The sequence below is a fragment of the Alexandromys fortis genome, unplaced genomic scaffold (genome assembly GCF_014885135.2).
Source record: "Alexandromys fortis isolate MF-2015 unplaced genomic scaffold, M_Fortis_MF-2015_v1.1 scaffold_187, whole genome shotgun sequence".
Classification (NCBI taxonomy): Eukaryota; Metazoa; Chordata; class Mammalia; order Rodentia; family Cricetidae; genus Alexandromys; species Alexandromys fortis.
In genome coordinates this window covers 1968835-1988943 of record NW_026068088.1, presented here as the reverse complement: position 1 = coordinate 1988943, position 20109 = coordinate 1968835, and the positions used below count along the sequence as shown (strand labels likewise).

Sequence of the window (20109 nt, the reverse complement as noted above, 5' to 3'; positions counted from 1 at the left end):
AAGTTAGTGTCAAAAAAAAAAGCAAGCATTCCTGAACCCTTAGATGACTTCACTCAATTCTCCGCATGTGTATATATCTAATATATATCATATACACATTTACATATTATATATGCACATATATTTATATAGTATATATGCACACATACACATATTGTGTATATTATATATAATTGGATATTATGTGTATAATATTCAAAGAATATAAAAACATTGCCTCATTTCTCTCACCTACTTAGAGATACATTCACAGAGACCTTTCCTTTCTGAATGACTTTTTTCTTTAGCACCTTAAGAGTCCTTAGAACCACAGAAAACAGAAAGGAACAGGAAAACACCAGAAAGGCTTTAGCTGGTGCTAAGATGCTGTACCTCAGCATAAGAATCACTTACATTGAGTATTAGTCATTCCTTAAATCCTAAGAAGGGTAGAGTTATGACCCTTCACTGACTTGATAAGTATGAGGTGTCTCTCAATACAGACCTATGCTTTTTGTTGTTTATAAATAGCTTTATCCTTTGAAGTGTGAGTCAGAATTTCTTGAAGGAACCTGTGTCAGCAATGGCTGCTTGATTAGAACTGCATTGATTTGGAGAGATTGGAATGTTGCAGGTGCAGAGCTTAACTATAATTCACTGGGGCTACTAATGCCCCCCCAATAGCCATTCCTTGTCCACCTTGTGGGCATCCTGTAACTAACAGATAAACCCTTAGGACTGTATTAGCTAAGTTGTCTGCCAGCTTCCACCAAATCCAAAGCTAAGAATGTTGTTATCGGGTACCATCTGAGGCTTGTAAGAGAGATTCCCCATCTTCCTGTATTCTGCCTCTCAAATGTTTTTACCAATTTGTCTTTAAAATGTCCTCTTCTATAGCTTTCTTTGTTCTGATACTATAAAAGTTCATGAAACCTCTTCCTCATTGGAACATGGTTTGGGAAGACCAGAATGTATAGTCCCAGGTCATGGTCACTCATAATTTTGGCTCCAGAATAAACCATGTCTTTTATTCTTTTGTGATGACAAATGCTTCTTTTGATGACAGAAGGTATCAAGGAAAACATTCTCTTTGAAACTAAAGTACTCTTTTACTAGAATGAGACCATTTATTTCCTGAGGCAAGAAAAAAAAACATTTGAAAATGGTCATGAAAAATTTAAGGTGTATGAAGCATATGAATAAGCATCATTAAAATATTTTCATATTTGTTACGTTTCACAGAGGCCTCTGAATCTAAACATCCATGAAAACCTTCAAGTTTAATCTCTTCAATGAATTAACCCCTTCAATTATCTACAAAGATTAGAGTTTCTGTGTTCCCTTGACTTCAACTGAAAGGTACTTTGTCCTGAATCCCTCCTCTTCTGATATATTTCCATCTTTGGGAAGTCTGGCTGTTTTGGCTCTTCTCTGGAGCTCCTCCAGCCTGCTGACTGTGTAGGTCATAGAGAAAGCAAAGCTCTCTTCTTACCTGGCCTGGCATGTGGTCTGTCAGGTATTCTGGGCCTCACAGGAGTCGTGTGCAATCTGTGTGGTGCTGAAATGGAAGATATACTTTATACTCAACAGATAGTCTCCAAAGACGAGCCCACTGATCTTTGTTACCCTAGGGACCAATAACCAGCAGACTTCACACAGAGGTAGAAAGAACATTCTGCTGAAATCACCAAGTTATTCATTACCTACTCCACGCAAAAGGACACAAAACATGAAAATACTCATGGCTGAAAAGCGAAGGTACATAGAGAATGAGGTAGATCAATTGTAATATTAAGAATCAGTCTAATTTAGTCCATGCTTTCCAAAGGTATTAATTTTATCAGATAGTTGCTTAACATGATAAATATATAACCTAGCCATTCATCTACCCAGCCATCGACCTACCCAGCCATCCAGCCATTCACCCTCCCATCTACCCAGCCAGCTATCTGTCCACCCTTCCATCTACCCAGTCATCCATCTCCACAGCCATCCATCTGTCCAGGCATCCATCTATCCAGCCACCCACCCTTCTCAATCAGAAACTACTGTACTGGAGCATTAGTTTTCCAAAGAAAGCAATCTTAAAAATTAAAAAAGGATAAAGGAAAAATTAGATTGCTAAGAAAAATAACAGTAACATGTGGCCGCTATCAAATTGTCTTTGCTTGTGAACTCTGAAATCACTAAATCTTCGGTGTCTATGATTGTTATACAGAGGAGTGAAAGAAAATGATACCCGATGTCCAACCTGTCAAAGAAAAGTGAGCAAGGAACGTTAGAACTAGCATGCTACCTCCTGTTATGTGGGGCCTGCCCACGAAGGAGAAGTAATGAGGCCTCGCTGAGTCGATGCCATTGCAGGCAAATTTAGGAAACGATACAGTTCTATTTTTGCTTCTAAGGTATTGAAGTATGTGCTCCTCCTGGAGTCTACAGCCTGCTGCTCTGTGCACACCGCATACTGCATGCGGATCCCCACCACAAGTCTCTTGGTAATGCTTCATCTACAGCCAGAATTTTTTTTTCTTGTAAACTATACAAGTGTTACCTCACTTAATAGTTTTGCCCACATCTTGAGTGGATATTTATTAACCATAAATCAGCAATGTCTTGCCTGGCAGGCATAAAAAATAACACCTGTGAAACAGCTTATGATGTAGCTCTCTCTTAGACACTTCCAATGTGAGGGTTTTGATGACCAGGATTTTGCCACACAGCAGGCCAACAACACAGGCAGATTGGAATCCTCAGGGGCCTGACTGGGGCCGTCCCCAGGGTACTAACCGTTGTGAGCAGAAGAGCCGCTGTCATAAAGCATTAGTGTTCACAGAGCTAAACATGTCTCAGGCGGATTTGTAAATGGTTCCCTTTGCCTTTCTTTGAGAACCGCAGGAGTGCAGTCATTTTAGCCCATTTCTGCTCTTAGTGTGGATCCCTCTGAACATTTCTGCTGAAGAGAACTAATGGGACCATGGTTCTTACTTTCTTCATCATAGAAAATACAGGGATTTTCAAACTTCGTGCAGAAAAGCGGATCAGAGTAGGGCACAGAGCCGCCCAGCAGCAGGGCCATCATTACCTGAACACTGGGGCATAAAACCATGTGTTCCAGGTTTACTAGGAAGAATTTAAAGAGCTGGACTAAAATATAACTTTAGGTCGTGAGGTATTCGGACAGCTCATCATCCAATAGCATGAGGCCACGAGAAACCTGCTCTAACTTTAAACCTAAAAAGAAAGACAAAGGAGTTTGTGACTACGTAACCACAAAAACATTGCTGCCACGTGTTTTTGGGTGACCAGTACTGCAAAACTGTAAAGATGCTTCATGTCTATTAAAAAAGACTTCCAAAAATATTAAAAATGAAGTATATAAAAACAACATCTGAAATAAATACACAGTGATAATCGAAGCACTATGCTCTGCCGAGTTCCACATGGAGAACCAAGCAAGAGCTGATAAAGTCAAGCAATCAGGATCCCTAATGTGCCTTTGGGTAGGTACACTGCTACAATGTACTGAAAGTAAAACACTGGGCACTTAGAGATGATGTGGTGGGTAAAAATGCTTGCTGCCAAGCCTGACAAGCTCAGTTTGACCCCCAGAATCCGTGTGGTGGGAGGAGATGACTAACTCCACTAAGTTGTCCTCTGACCGCCATACACATGCCACGGCACAGCCACAAATGCCGGCTCATCGCGCCCATGTTCATCCAAAATAAATACTTGTAGAAACAAAAATAGAACACAGAGAGAATTGAAGATAAGTTACAGTGCTTTGTGTGGGAACTGTCTCAGTAGATGTGGGGGCAAGGCTGCCACACAGAAAGTAAGGGGGAGAATCTAGTAGAGTGGAGAATCTAGCAGTGGCATTCTGCTGTGGTTCTAGGGGTACCACTGCCGAGTGGTTGAGATCCCATAGTCTCCCGCATCAGTGGTCCACATACAGTTCGAGCACAAGAGCGGGAGGAATGATTTTTTCTCTTCCTCCAGTCTCTCAGTTGGCCTGTGCCGGATGAGGATTGGCATGAAAGCCAGGGTCCCAGATGACACGAAGGGCCTCAGAGCTCAAGACAGCTTTTGAGGAAGGCCCTGGAACACACAGCTGTCTTCATCTGAGCTGCACCCCCTACTCTGCTTTTAGTCATGATTATTGAAAGGTGTGGGTTTGTGGGTGCCCATCTTCTCCTGAAGAAGGGCTCCTTCCTAATTATTATTCAACATCTCATGCCTGCTGAGCCTAAAGAAAAGATTTGGTACAAAATCAGGAAAACATAAGTCCTAGGATGGCAGAGAAGATCCTCAAACTAAGAATTCTCTGGACACGAGAAAAAAAAATTATAGTACATTATACAATTGTACTAAGACAATTCAGATTAAAGTTATATGTGACTCCATATAACTATCAAATTCCTATCTAGTAAAATTGTTTTAGTAGGAATTAAAAAAATCTTTAACCCAATGTTGGCATTCCCATAAAAAAGAAAACCTATCAGATCCATCATTTTTTTTTATCATTGACAAGAATCTAGGAAGTCTCCAAAAGTAGAATTTTTTTCTTACTTAGAGATACAAAAGCAGAGTTGAAAAACATCCATATCTGTCCTCCTTATTATAAATAGTTATATACTTTGTTGAAGAGCTGCTTTGTTTGAGCATGAAGATGATGCTGTCATTCAAGACAATTGCAAACAGAGAAAAAATAAAATATAAAATCCAGGGAGCTTGTGGTCACCATAACTGATGGAGTGTCATCAATGAGGAAAGCTGGCAGACAGGTCAGGAGAAGGCTGCCTTGGTGCTTCTTATTTCCCTGCATATTTGAACACTAATAAGAAGCTAATAAATACAAATTATATAAACTTTGAATTGGAAATTTTAAAATTAAAAAAAAAACTTACAAATAAGCAAAGCTTAGAGCTAGAGACTAAGCATTGTATCATACTCGCCTCATGCTTACTCAGTCCCTCATGCTGATGACAAAGGGCCTGCCTAAAGCTACACTGATGCTATTGCTATCATTTTTCCTGCTGTTCCTTATTACCATTCTATCCTTCTTTCTTTCCTCTTTTCCTCCCTCCCTCCTTCCTTATCTTCCTTCTTTCCTTTCATTGTATTTTGTCTTTTTAAAATTTTTCCCAGGCTGTCCTGGAACTCACGATCCTCCTGTCCTGACTCTCAAAGGTTGGGATTACAATCATGAGTCACCGTACTAGGCTCTTGTTGATTTACCACTTTGTCCATCCATGTGCTCCCTCAAATTAGAATTGCTAATGGACAGAACAGAGAGATCGGTCTTCCAATTCCTTCTAAAGTTTGCTTTTGTTTTATTTGCTTTGGCTTTCTACCATTCAGTACAAATGAGTAAAAAGGATCATCCAAACAGCAGCAATGAAAACACTACAGCATTAGAAACCAGCAAAAATTATAACCCAGTGAGGTTAGAAGCTGTAATGGAAAAGACTTTTGAGAACATGAAGACTACGCATGCCGGTGAGTTCTTCTCCCCAGAGACAGGGCTTCACAGGCAACACGTTGCTAAATGTCTAACTACTCTCAATACTTAAAAAATGACTTTTCTCATTAAAAGCTTTTCTCAGCTCATAATATCAATGGGTTTTATTCCAGTTTTGGAGAGGAGAGGAGAAAAAGGAAGAAGAGGGGAGAGGAAAGGAAAGTAGGAAGATGGAGGTCTTTCTTATTTATCAGATATGAAAGTCAGGTTCATGAAGGTTCAGCAGGCGGAGAAACCTAGAGACTTTTGAGATTAGTTATTAGCATCCTACAGCCAACAAGACATTCGAGGCACCAACCAAAGAAGCTGAATATACCAATGGAATTCAGCTTGCCTGAGGTCCTTCATCTTTAATATAAAAACAGTCAAGTAGTTCACTGTGGTGAGGAAACCCCATCTGAAAGCGAAATTTCTTTCTTGGTTAAAGGAAGATAAGGAAAAATTTCTCTCCAAGGCTGGAGAAACAGCATTACCCTGAGTTGTCTTTGCCAATTCAGTCGTCCGTGGAATCTTAGTTGTGAAGATCGCCTGGGTAGAATGATCTGTTTCTTCTAGGGAAAAACAGAGTAGGATGCCTTGCTTTTAACCATCACCATGAACACAACAAAGAGCAAAGCAGAAAATAACTAACACCTCAAGCTATTTGCTACCGCTTTTGTAGTAACTTCAAGGGAAAGCATATGTGGATGACTTGTTATCTTTGTTGCCCTGTTATTTTAGTGATTATTATAGGACTGACGAAGCAGCTTTGAAGCAGGATCATTTTGCTTTGATGTGGTTTCCTACACTAGGGATTGAACCCAGGGCATCATATATGCTAGGCAAGTGCCTTACCACTGAGCTAAAGGCCCAAGATAGCTGTTTAATGAGGCTGCTATCCTTGGGTGCAGCCAAAGTTTGAAAATACCTTAAATGTCAATGTATCTGTCTTTTTGTCTCTTTCCCATTCCACAAGTTATATACAGAAAATAAAGAGGTCACGTGAAAAGATGTTTATTTCAATCATAGAAGAACTATCCTTTTATTTTCTATATGTCAAAATGAAAATTATGTTTACTGACATTTAAACAAGTTTGTCTTGGTAAAATATCCTCATATTATCCTGAACATTACACCATAATGAAAAAGCATATTATATTGTTTACTCTGCCACCTTAAAAATCAAGGAAATAGCTGATGGCAGTCATAATACCCTCTTTTTTCTTTCTGTCCCAGTTTATTCTGCTGATTCAATTTTTGGGAAAGAGATTTGTGATAGTTGGCAGGTAGTGGCTCTTTCTTGAGTAAATCAAAAAGCATATTTTAAAGGGAAGTGGAAATGAGATGATGTGTATTCAGTGGTAATTGTCAGGTCTCTTTGCTCATTCCATTTAAGTTTTCTTCTTTCAGATGGGCTTCATTTAAAATATATTCAGCTGCTTCAACTCTCTCTCACTCTCTCTCGCTCTCTCTCTCTCTCTCTCTCTCTCTCTCGCTCTCGCTCTCTCTCGCTCTCTCGTACACACACACACACTAAACACACAGACACAGAGTGATGTATTTACTTTAAAAGGGATAAAGCAAGGACAAGAAGAAGACGATTGAATGAAAGGAGTCTGCAGGGCACAAGAAGGGGAGGACTGAGGAGCCAACCAGCATGATCTGGAGAAGTTGTGTGTCATTTTCAGTCACGACTCCACAAATGTGTCTCCACAACTGTGGGTATATTTATGTTGAAATCCTCAAAAGCAGGTCCAGAGCATACAAACCGCTTTCTTGTCTGATCCACCGTCTTCAGCGGGCAGCCTATAAGCTCTGCGGATACCCTATTATAAAATTATCTCTAGATCACTTGTAATATAAACAGAAGAAAATGCCACGAAAATAGTTGCTTTGTGATGCCATTTGAGGGACAATGGCAAGAAAAACACCTTATCACTTTCAATACAATTTTTCAAAAGGTTTTGATTCAGGAGAGCTGACTATACTTGGAACTTGACTACTAAGATGCTTGTAGATATTCGTACATAAAGCCATGCAATGGGAAAGTTAAATAAAATGAGCATGAAACTCTAGGGGCACTCTTCAAGCAATAAGTCCCTTGTGGAGAAAAATAATGTTACCCCAGGTGGTTTGTAGCTCCTCTTGACTGGGTCGTGGTGAAATTACAGGTGTGGAAGTAATGTCCCGTGTCTCTAAGGGTGCTACGAAAGAAAAGTACTAAGTTGGTAAACTTTTAATCAAAGTCAGCAATAAACTAGAATGGTATGGACACCTTCATTTGAAATATAAGAGGGAAAAGATCTCACGAGTGAGGAAATAGAAAGTTGGTGTGTACAGGACTCTCAGGAGAAAGTAATGGAATGTCAGTATAATGGTTCTTAACCCTTTCCTACCAGAAGGCACAATAAAGGATATTCTGTTTGGCCCACTGCATAGGAGACCTGGTTAAGATGGAGTGTGGTTAGGACACCTTCCTGGTCTTCTTCAGATTATAGCTGCCTCTCTATCACCCCAAAGCAGAGAGGATTACAAAACTGTGGGGATGAGCATTTTGAATCTGTTTTGGTTTAGTTAGACAAGCAAATCGATGACAGTTTCCTATTTTGACCAAATTATTACTTTCTTGCATCGCCTTCTAAGCGCTGACTTATGCTAGTGTGTTGCAGCAGTGCAACCAAGAACCATTAAACTAGCAGGGATATGAACTGGACAGGAAACAGGGAAAGTGGGGTGATGGAGATAAACGAGGTAGATAAGGACGGCTTTGGAATGAGCCTTCCTGGGCTTCTCCTGAGAAAAACCTTTCAACACTGAAACCATGCTCGTTTTTACTTGAAACAGTGGTCGCAGCGAGAATGACATTACGAAGTGAACTGAGAAGAGGAGGCTCTTGGACCACTCGAGAAAAGCCTGTGATCTTGGCGGGAACAAAGCAAGCAAGCAAGCTGGTTGGTTAATATGAGAGTAGCATTACCTATTGTTGGCTTCGGTGGCCCAGCTCTAACGGTGACAGGGGGCAGGACTATGCCAAAAGTAAAGCGAAGAAACGTTATGAAAATTACTATAACAAAGTCAAATTATTTCCCTTCTAGATACAGTTATTTATAAACTTGAATATCCTTTAAGAACAATAATAAATATAAGAAAGCTCTACTAGATTCTACTCAAGGAAATTAGCTAAATAAATCTTTATTTTATTCACCAATCCTCATTTTGAGGAAAACATGAATGAGCAGGCAACTTATTTTTTTTTTGCCTAAAACCCATAAACCCATAAGGTTATCTCAGCTATTAAGTAAACTGTATAGTTTCAGCATAATCTCTTTAGTAAAACATTTCCAAAGCAAATAAAGCTATTATGTAAGTTTTTCTCTATTTAACCAGGAAAAACTTTTAACAGGATTATATAATTGAACTACCTCTAAGAAAACATGTATTTCTTTCTATATATCACAGCATATCTATCTATCTATTAGGATTTTGAAAATATAAATATACTTTCTAAGTAGGAAAACCTGATTTTTTTTTTTACCAGTTTCGCTATGAGAGCTCTCAGGGTCTGTTTTATGGGAAAGTTGTTCATCCGTTGGAACTGAAAGAAAAAAATTATAAAACAGTGCATGGTATTGGAGTGAACATAATCCTCATATGTCAAAAATCCCTAAAACATGAAGGATGTAAAAGCTCAAGAGCCACGCTTTAGAAGAAAATGACCATTCTTTCCAAACAGAAGCTATGACTTCCTGGAGGAGAGTGTGGCTACAGTGAACAGAGAGAAAGCTGGTCATAGTTCATATTGAATTCTCCTTCAAAAAAGAAAAGAAAGAGAAGAGGAAATGGATAATCTAGACACAGGGAGGTGGGTTTCCCTTAGGTTGTTTTCAAAACTTTCAAAAAGAAAAGTGTTTGAGCTGAGCTGGTAGCTGCCATTTGATGCTCACTAAGATTCAGTTAGCAATAGACAACACGTTATGCTAGGGGAGTGAATGAAAGGTTCACAGGCTCACTATGACAAAAGACAAAAATCTCGAGCACCTATGAGGGGACAACATTTCATTGTAAGTGACATTCAAAACTTACTGTGGAAAGAAAAGGCAAAAAGCACTAGTGGCTGGCCATTAGACAAGGCTGCGTGTGAAATTCATGACTGTGGTCAGGACAGAATAAATGCTGGACAAACACACCACTGCCAACTTCTGCCACCTTCAGTGGCAAGGCTTCTTGTGCACTGGGTATTATGCATGCCTGATATGAGACTACCCATAAGTTCAGCTAAATAATAGACCAGCTCACATTAGTCGGTGACATGCTGTCGAGTTTGAATGTTGTCTTCTATGTTCACTAAATGGAGCATGTTGGCCACTGACTATCTTACTGGAAATACCAGAATGATATCCTCTTGCTCATATCAGATCTCGAATTTAAAACTTAGCAGGATACTTCTTGATCTCAGGGCCTTCTATAAGGAGGCCCTGCCTAGGCCTACTCTCTAAAGCAAAGAGTTCCTCCCACTCGGAGGATTTGCAAAACACCAGTGTCTCTGTGGTAGGCAATGTGATTTGTCTTGTATCTTATCGGAAGCTTGAAAAATTAGGATTGAGGCAGGAGGATGATGAAGAAACCTTCAGGCTTTGAGGCAGCTAAGCACAATTTAAGATAGGTTGTCTAGAATGGACATCCCTGTTTTGACTGGGGAGAGAGGGCTGGTTTACCTCACATGTCACATCTGTTCTTACTCCAGGCTAGTACTGACCCAATGACAGCTGTGGAATTTGGTACACTGGATAATTAAATAAAAACTTCACTTAAACTAGGCATGGTGGCACATGCCTTTAATCCCAGCACATGGGAGACAGAAGCTAGAAGACTTCTATGAGTTCCAGGTCAGCCTGATCAGAAGATTCATGAGTTTAAAAGGAAAAAAATCCAGAGGAATTTGAAAGTCTAATGCTTTTACTTATTTATATACTATAGGAAAGAATCAGTAGTTCACAAAGTTGAAGAAAATCCACCCCAATAGCAAACTTTCCTCCTTTTCCACTTGGTGTTTTGGGAAATACATTTCCAACTTTAAATCAAACTCAACATTTACTTGGAGGCTGAAGGAAGAGACACTGGGATTTAGCTCTGCATAGACCACGAAGATGCTAAGACTGCAATAAATGCAATATTAATCCCAGTACTAGGCTAGACAAGGGAGAGCTGGGATTAAGGCAGTAAGGGGAAGATGTGCTCCTAACAAATCCACCATACTGTAAACACATTAGTCGCTGCTGCTTCAAGTGAGCTGAAGCCTTTAGAAGCGGCTGATGTGGATTCCAGCTGCTACTGGAGGCACTTTCCTTCTCAGTGCGAAGTGGTGATTTAATAAACTGCGGGGCAAACTCACTAAAGCAGGTGAAGTCAGGGGAATGGACAGCAGAGACGTGACTCTCAGGAAAGGCCTCAGAATCATGTTCCTACCTGATACCCTGCAACTCAAGTCATAATTCCCTCTTTGTGGCTTTGATCAGTATATTAAATCAAATGAGATTAGAATCCCTAAAGCCTGTCCTGCATGCCGAGGGCATCTCATAAACATAAATGATGGTGATGATTTCTTTCAGATGGCAGTTTTGATTTCCTTATATTTCCTTTAGTATATCATTACTACAGATAATTACGTTAACCAATTTATCATTAATATCAACCATCTAATCAATTATGTGTAACCATCTTTTTAGGTAAACTGGATCTCTCTAAAGAAAATGTAACTATCAAGGTAATGTCATATGGGGACAAGTGTAAAATGTGTACGCATGGATGCTTCATTAGAGTTCATGAAAAAAAAATCAAGGCACTACTGTTTGAGAAAGCTGATAGAATATTGTCTGTAAGGTTTACCTTGGCCACGGGCTGCAACTACACCACCCATTTTAGAAACATAAAACTCGTAGACACTGTGAGTTTTTCATCTCAAGACTCCCTGTTTCTCTGTTCTAGCTTCATGGCTTTACAATTAGTATGAGAGGGGCCAGGGCTCCCACCCTTTGGAGGACACTGCCTAGGCTTTCCTTGTGCTGCTTACTGGACCACCTCCTTCCATCTCCTTTAAGGCAGGTTGGCATCTGTTATTAATTCCTATCGTAGGTTGTTTTAGTGGATTTTGACAAAGAGTTCCATGTACTTCAGGCTGGTCTCAACTCGCTATGTAGTTGGGGCTGACTTTGTATTCCTGATCCCTTTGGGTCCAGCGCCCAAGCACTGTGACTGTAACTTTTCTTTTTAGTGCGAGGGACTGAACCTAGGGCCATGGGCATGTCAGCCAAATTCTCCATGACTGAGATACACGCAACCATTCTCTCCTATAGCTTCATCAATAGTTCATATTTCTCTTTCCGTGAGTTCCTTCCCCTCTACCTATAAAATATTTAAGTGTTCCAGCAACCCTACCTAAACCCACCCACAGTAAAGCAAACAACAAACTTTGGTTCTAGGAAAAACATTCTGTTCTTGGCATAATTCTCTCCATTTTCACTGTAATAATAGCTTTACTACATGTGCGATTAGAATTTCTAAGACAACTGTGAAAATAAAAACCACCAGGGCGCATGATAGAATTAGCTCACTGAACTCAGCTGTCTCAGTGCCTGTGCATGGGAAAGCAGGATTAGCTTAAATACAAAATAAGATGCTTACCAGATTTAGTGTCTGTCACTTCAGGACTCGGTGGCATTTTTGGTTTGGAAATAGTGTGCTGAGATCCCCTAGGAACTGAAAGAGAGAACTCAGATCATGAGTCGCTAGGGTTTCTTGTTTCTTAGTCATGCTAACACATCAGTCCTGATGGGGAATAAGCTTCAACTGTAATAAAGAACAAGGTAGCTGTGATAGAGTCAGTCAGAAAAGTGAATAACATAAATTATAAAATAGATCAGGTAGAAATCCAATGAATATTCCTTGTTGTTGGAAAATGAAGTCCAAGAAATCACAACATTTGACATCATCAGGATAAAGGGATAAAGAGGGTTTGTTTTATCCTCATATCAGAGGAGCCAGGAATTAAGTTAATAGAGGGCTTCTTTTTCTTTCAAGATATGCTTGCCTGACTTGGGTTGATGACTGGGCTCATATTAAGTACTAGAGTTGAGAGTTGCCACAGACTCCAAGGGCCAGACATGATCCGTGTGTCCAGACCTCAGGCTTTAGAAACTCCAGTTCTTTGGGTCAGATTTCACTTTGCTTCTTATTGTTAGTTATTTCCATATATTTACATCTCAAAAATATTATTGTCACAATAAAATTTAGTAATTAATATGAACAGATTAATAATACATAAAGTAGGGCAAATTTTTAACTATTAGTGAGATATAAAGTATAGAATAGTCTTTGAATCAGTTCTTTTAAAAAGAATAAGAAGCAGAATCAAATATTAGAGGTCATACCTAGAACAATAGCAGAGATCCTGAAATTATTTAAACTATTCCTGGTAGGATTCAAGAATTACCATCTGGACCAAGGCTAATATTGATGCTAACATTTTCTTTTCTTGCTTGTAGACCATCAGTGACAGTAATGTTCCTCCCCTGTTTAGTGGCTGGGTCATTTTTAGGAGCAGGACTCAGGTTAGTGGAAGCACATTGTGGGACAGCAGAAAGGCCAGGAAAAGAGCCTAAATTTGTAGGTAAAAGGGGGTAAGCAGCTCCTTTAAGGAAACCCACTCTTGGACCTCCCCATCTGAAACAGTAAGAGGTTAGGAAAGCTTTCTGGATTGAACTCGCCTTTCTGATGAAGTCCAGAAGTAATGATAAATACTTTAGGTTTCCCAGAAAGGAAGACTTCTTTGACAACAGTTAAAAATTGAAACTCATTAACTTTAAGTCTTATAAGTTAAATCATAAACTTGGTAGTTACCTGGAGGTTGTGGTGGGATTCTTGGGCGTGGTGTTGTTTTAAGCTTGTGGGGAGTACCGGGTGTCTGCCTGGGAGCTAAAAGAAAGACAAAGATTCATAGATTTGGAACCCTTGACTCTTTCCAGAACTCCTGTGCTTTCTAGAAGCTCAAAGGTATTTGCTGAGTGACTGAAGCTAAATAAACCCAGTAATTCTGTCCAAAATCTTCAGAGAGCTGCAAAGGAGAGGGAGATTATGGATATAGGATAAAAGAAACAGATTAAACATACCTCAGATTTCAGCTTATAAAAGAGAACTTTGGTGTTTTAGAAATACCTACTTCAAATACTTTTAAAATAGGTTAACAATGAAGCACATAATAACCGTCATCTCATTACTAATCCGCGTTATCATAAATATGCTTTAAATATTCTTTAAATATAAACACATCTTTTCCGCACAGAGAAATTACTATAATAAAAATTCAAGCAGAATGATTTAAATAGCAAGTCGGATGGAAAAAAATATATTATTACACAACGCACAATTCTATTGGTTATAGTGGTGAAGAAAACTTGAACACCAAAGAGCTTCTCTAAGCCGCGTTCCTTCGCTGGCAAGGATCCAAGGAAGGCTCTAGAGAAACTGGTATAAAAATCATTTATTTTCTTCAGTGAGAAGATAAAAGTATGTGAATAAAAGTATATCCCAATAATGGAAAGGAGTTATCAGGCCTGGGCTTGCGCCTCTGAGAACACTGCCTTCAGCGGAACTAAAATGTGTGTGGGAAAAATAAAGATCAAAACGCACAAAATGGTATCCACAGTGCCATGCCGTTTTAGATGTCTTAAGAAAAACATTGCTGAAAGTAAGAACTATTTGGCATTGGACTTTTAAGAAGAAGAAACAAACTGGTGTTAATATTATGTGGTTTGAGAACTTTAAGAATCATTCACCAAGAACAAGTTGCTAGACACTGGAAGTTGGTGTGTGAATCTGCAAGGTTGATTGACTTCTTCCTGATAAGAAATGGGAACATACAAGATACACGGCGGTGTTAGGGCCACGTCTCTAGCCTGTAAAGAGATAAAGACCAAGATACACAGGAAGTTACTTCGGTTTAAAATAATCTGGTGGTTTAGAGCATCATTCGCTAATCAGGGCCAATGGACACAATCTCTACCAAAACTGACACATGCTTAGGAAGTGTTGTAATCCTAAAATTAATTATTTGAATGTATTAGTGATGTCGTGGTGCAGGCTCCCTTCTTCCTGAGGTCCTAACTGATGTGCCATTTGCTTTCCCCGGGCACAAAAGACCATGTGGTGACAAAAATACGTTGAGAAGCAATTCCAAATGTCATCTGATGACTGGTGGCCAAACATGGGGTGGATACCTGTGATTTCAGCACTTGAGGGTTCGAGGTAGGAGAATATTGAGTTCTGGGCCAGCCTGGGCTACATGGCAAGTGTTTGTTCTCACAAAATAAAAGCAAAAACAAGAGTAAAAAAAATCACAGGTAGTACATAGAACTAGACACTCAATATCATGTTAATAGGTTATTGAAAGAATTTTTGGCGGTGGTAGTTGTGATGATGTGAGACGGATCCCATTCCTGTAGTCAATGAAGAATTCAGGTAAGAAGTCAAACTGTACCATTTATTAGGAAACATATTTAATATGTGCTTTAGAATATAGTGATGTAAATTAATATTCTACCTCCATTGGAAATAGAACCATATAAAGTATTTTTTTGAGAAAAGGGTATGAGACAAATTATCTTACTATGTATCTGAGGTTGGCTTTAAACTCTGTCTTCCTGTTTCAGCCTCATAAATTGCTGGGGTTATAGACATGAACTTCATGCCTGGCTTAAAAATAGTTCAATGACAACCAAACATAAGCTAGGGCCTATTCATATTTAACTCCTATTCCATGGGGAAGCTGTAGGTACTGCAGAAATTTTATTATCCACAAAGGTGATTTGCTTTCATTCAGATCAAATTCCACCATCAAGGAAAATTTTATGACTAATAGTTTGATACCAGTTTTTCTAATACTAGGGGAAGGATATAAAGAGACACCGGATTATTGAAAAAAAAAGTGAGCAGAAGTGAGGCCTCCGAATAATGATAAGAGGATTGATCAATACCCCTTTATGTGGATTATACAGCAAAACCTGGTTCTGTCAGTATCGTATGATTTCAAACATGAGTAAGATATCTCAAAATACTTTACAGTTGTAAAGATGGTCAAGACAACAAAGTAATTCAAATATATACATATATATGTGTGTATATATGTATATATTTAAATAGAATAGAAAATATTTTTAAACATTTCTACTTCCTGAATTAAAAACTACTAAAACTACTAATTCTTACCATTTCTTGAACTAAAAACTACTAAAACTACTAAAAGTAGTGGAGAGGTAATTTTCAACATTATATAAAGATTTATACATTGCCATGTGAGAGAGAGATTACTGATGACAGACAGAGAGATGTTATGTCAGAAAAGCAAGCTCACCCGTCGAAGACTGAGATGAATGATAGCCAGGGCTTCGAAATGGACAGGTCATGTTGTCATTTTACAAACACTCACCTCATATATGAAATTCAAAATAGTGTATTTACCAGGTTCAGTCTGAGGCACATCTGGTCTGAGTAGGATTATAGTTTGGGAAGGCAGAGGTGATGTTTCTATGGTAATTGAAGGAAATTATACTGGGGTTACTATAGTGCTTGACAAACTCAGATTACAGACAACAGGATGGTAACAAACAGATGTCAAAAGAAAAGAAAAGAAAAGAAAATGGCTAAATCTCAGGAAGTTAGTATTCCCATACTTCTTCATAACTCATTCTATTTAAAAAAGATAGATGTCAGATTGTAAAATACTTTTGAGATAAGCAATATTATTACTTCAAAAATCTCCACCTCTTTAACAATGCTTGAATGATATATTCAATAAGAACTCTGAAGGGGGAAAGATAACTTTAAAATGATAACAAAAACCAGTTAAGAAGTATAGACTTTCACTTGGATGACAGATAATGGAGAATCAAACATGTTAAGTCAACATGATGGAAAGACTGTTAATGGGAAGTACATCTCTAGGTCAGAAAATGTAAATAGATCATAAGCCTCAGCCAGATAGTGCTGAGCTGGCAGTGACTGAAATACTAGGGAAAATGATATATTTTATATTCAACAGTTTGGCTGACATAAGAATAGTAGGAGACCAAGATGATGATGCTACATGAAAAGACATTTTTGAACAATGATTATGAACAGGAACAACTAGGAAGAAAATTCAATGACAGAGAAAGCAAGTGCCACATGAATTCACAATGAGGGCGATCATGAGACTCTTGAGTGATGATGCAATGAAGACACAGAACACAGAGATGTGCTGCTGAGGATGTCATTACCTAGCAGGGTCTCAGGAAGCTCAGACACATGTGTAAGAGACTCCACAACTGTATCAAAACAAAGGAGAATGCGTTTAAAAATGGGAAGACATTCAGCTCCACAAGTGTTTCTTGAGTATCTGCAATCTCATTCTCAAGAATTAATGTCATAATATCATAGACAAGACGATGTTTTTTAGACAGGACAAAAAGGAGGAAAGTCATATTTCATAGTATTAAACCTCTAATATTCATATTTTATCAACAACTGACTTTCAAATGCGATTATGCTTTGATCTTCAGATACTAACAAATATAGACTTTTTGTTTCAAGGAGTATCAACTATCACGTTAATTCTAAAAATGCAATTGTCTTAGAGTTGCTGATGTGCGTGGCTCATTGCTAAAGCACATACAGAAACATGTGAATCCCTAGATTGATCCCCAGTAAGGGGCGGGGTGAGAAGTGGGTGGATTGATAGGTGGATTGGAAGTGTAGCCCTTTAAATCTGTTAAATCAAGTATCAGAGTTTATATAGTAGAATAAGTGAATCATAGCTTGGAAAATTTTACCACTTTCTGTCCTTGGCTCCTCTGGCCTGAGAGGTTCTTTGGTAGTGGTATCTACATAATCTGTTTCACCTGGTGCTGGGGAAGAAACATGAAATGGCTGGTTAGTGGTGGGCAGGGCAAAGCAGGTTGTCATGAAACCCTGAATTTAATTGAAAATACAGGTTAGGTATTTAGATTATGAAAACTGCTGCAATTTAGTAGAGTAAAAATAAAGTGATGCTTGTTGTGTGGGGAAAAAAAGACAGATAGGCAGATGTACACACACATACACACACACATGCATAAAAACATGCACACACAAATAAATGCCTTCCAGGGTCCATTACAGCAATTATTACTTAAAGTAGAGTAGGTAATTTTACTTTCTTACATATTTTTGCCTAAATTTTTTAGTAAGTAAAGTCTAGGGTGAGTCATTTGGAAACCTGAAGATGAAGCCTTAACACAATCTGAAAAGATATATTACATGTAAACATATATTACATGTATTACATATGTGCAGATTCACATGTACATATACAAAGAATAATCAGAATTTAAAAATTATGAATTTCATTAACTTAGTGGAAACTATGAGACTTGAATTGCAATATAGCATATACTAGCTAGCATGAGTTACTACATTCATGATGGCTCTGAAGACCCACCCATTGGATAGACATAGAGGAAGCACGAGGAGCAGGTGGCTATGAATTGTCACAAAGCATGATCACATCCAATGATGCATCTTGCATGAGATGGAAAAGCACATAGTCTTGAGTTCCCACTGGGAACATTTTTACCTATTGTCTTCTGGGATGACTCAGTACTATACACAACCAATTCCAGGTCATCAGAAACTAGCAAATCAAACAATGGTACAACTGGTCAGAGATGTGCTGTTGTAAACATTAGGCAAACTAGACAAACTAACTATTCAGAAGAGTTTTGGATACCTGGTAAGATCGAGTGACCTGGTTCTGCTAAAAAACCATTGCATTAGCTAAGCACTAAAGGAAACCCTAATAACTGAGTTGAATCCATGACATGGTAACTGTTTTGGCTATTGTATGCGGCGGTTGGATTACACACCTTAAATCTTTAATAGGAGCACTGAACTGTCATCTAACTAAAAGACATAATAAAGAAATCATAATTTATTCTGGTGTTCTCCCCGAGAACAGGCATGTTGTATAATACACCATATCTTGAACATTCTGGACAGATTCTCTGGGTTTGTCTGTTTTATCAATGGCAACTATTTACCAGTTGAAAAGTGGGAAGCAATAATATTCATCTGACCAGTTTTCTCTTAAAGCCATTTCCATAATGACAATAATGATGGGACTCAATTATAGTTTTTATTTTAGTCACTCCTGATAATAAAAATTGAAGAAATAAAAAACGGAGGAAATAAAATGAATGACATAAACAAACGAAAAGGTCTTTTCTGGACTCTGATACCTAAGATTCAAAATATTGTATTATAATTATATCAAAGTCTTCCAAAAAACGGAATCCAATTTTTCAAAGCTAAGCTTTAGAGAAGAAGCAGTATTCTTAATATGACATTTAAATTTTGTTTGTGACTTGAAAGTCAGTATGTTTTAAAAGATTCTCTATATTTAAGGGACTTATAAAGAATCTTTACTAAAATGATGTTTTGATTCTTCAATGGTTACAAATGAACTAGCATTCTTTAAGGTGGCTGAACACACATTTAGTTCCCTGTTTAATAGAACCACATCTTTATAACTGTGGATAGAATTAAGAAGGAATATAATCAATCCTCAGAGCTTTTGCTGACTGCTTAATCAGTTATGTGAATGTTATCCAAAAGATATAGAGCAAACTCAATGAAACAAGGGTAGATATTTTGTATCTAATGGAATAATAGAAGATAAAGTATTACTAATTTAGTGTCAGTGTGCAACCATAGAAAGAGGAGATTTTATATTTGAACATATAAACTCTTACTGAAGTCATATAAATCAAGCAATTTACCAGGTTGACTTTGTGTCATTTCTAGGCTTGGTGAAGTCACTGGTTTCAAAACAAGAGTTTGCAGTTCAGTGAGAGCTGGAAAAAGAGGATTTAAGTTAACTTGTAAATCTTTTTTTTTAAAAAAAAATGATAAAAATTGACCAATATTTTACACCATGTAAAACTGAAAATGGCATGAGATGCAAAATCTTATTTGAACATGGACACAACATAAGCCAGCATAAGCCAGGGCCTATTCACATGCTAATATAGTTACCTCTCACCTATAACTGCAGAAGTAAACAGTTGTGATGAAGACTGGATGGCCCACAACATCTGAAACTTTTACTATCTAACCCTTCTCAGACTAAAATTGCTGACTCCTGATTTGAAGCATCCTCCTTGGGAAGACATTATTAGTTCATTACAGAACATCACTAAGAGTTTCCTTAGAAATCCAAGACACAGTGTTCATATGTTAAGTAAGGAATGAATAATATAATACTACCCAGCAAAGAGCAAGAGCCATCAGTAAGCCATGGCGGAGATCATCAGTGATGTAGGAACCTGGAGCTTCAATGCACAGCTTATTTTTTGACAATAGGGATACCTCATGACTTAAAATGAGAGTAATAAGCATAGCACACTGATTTGATGGAAAGTAAGTTGTTCAGAGAGAGGTTATGTTTCTTTATTACTGTAGCTTTATAGGTCTCACCACCAAAGAGAGGAGCAATAATGTGGACCAATGGAGTTTTAAAAAGAATGCCATAGCAGATTGGTATCTGCCAGTGGTTCCAAGGATGGCTG

General features: G+C 38.2%; 1 protein-coding gene across 1 annotated transcript in view; it reads right to left on the bottom strand.

Annotated features, from left to right (window-relative positions):
• Abi3bp (ABI family member 3 binding protein) overlaps positions 1–20109 on the bottom strand; it is a 226801-nt gene that overhangs the window by 32188 nt on the left and 174504 nt on the right. The window contains 7 exon segments of the mRNA XM_050122348.1: positions 1472–1537; positions 5971–6048; positions 7600–7680; positions 8454–8501; positions 9012–9071; positions 12158–12232; positions 13373–13447. Coding sequence (XP_049978305.1) covers positions 1472–1537; positions 5971–6048; positions 7600–7680; positions 8454–8501; positions 9012–9071; positions 12158–12232; positions 13373–13447 — 483 coding nt within the window.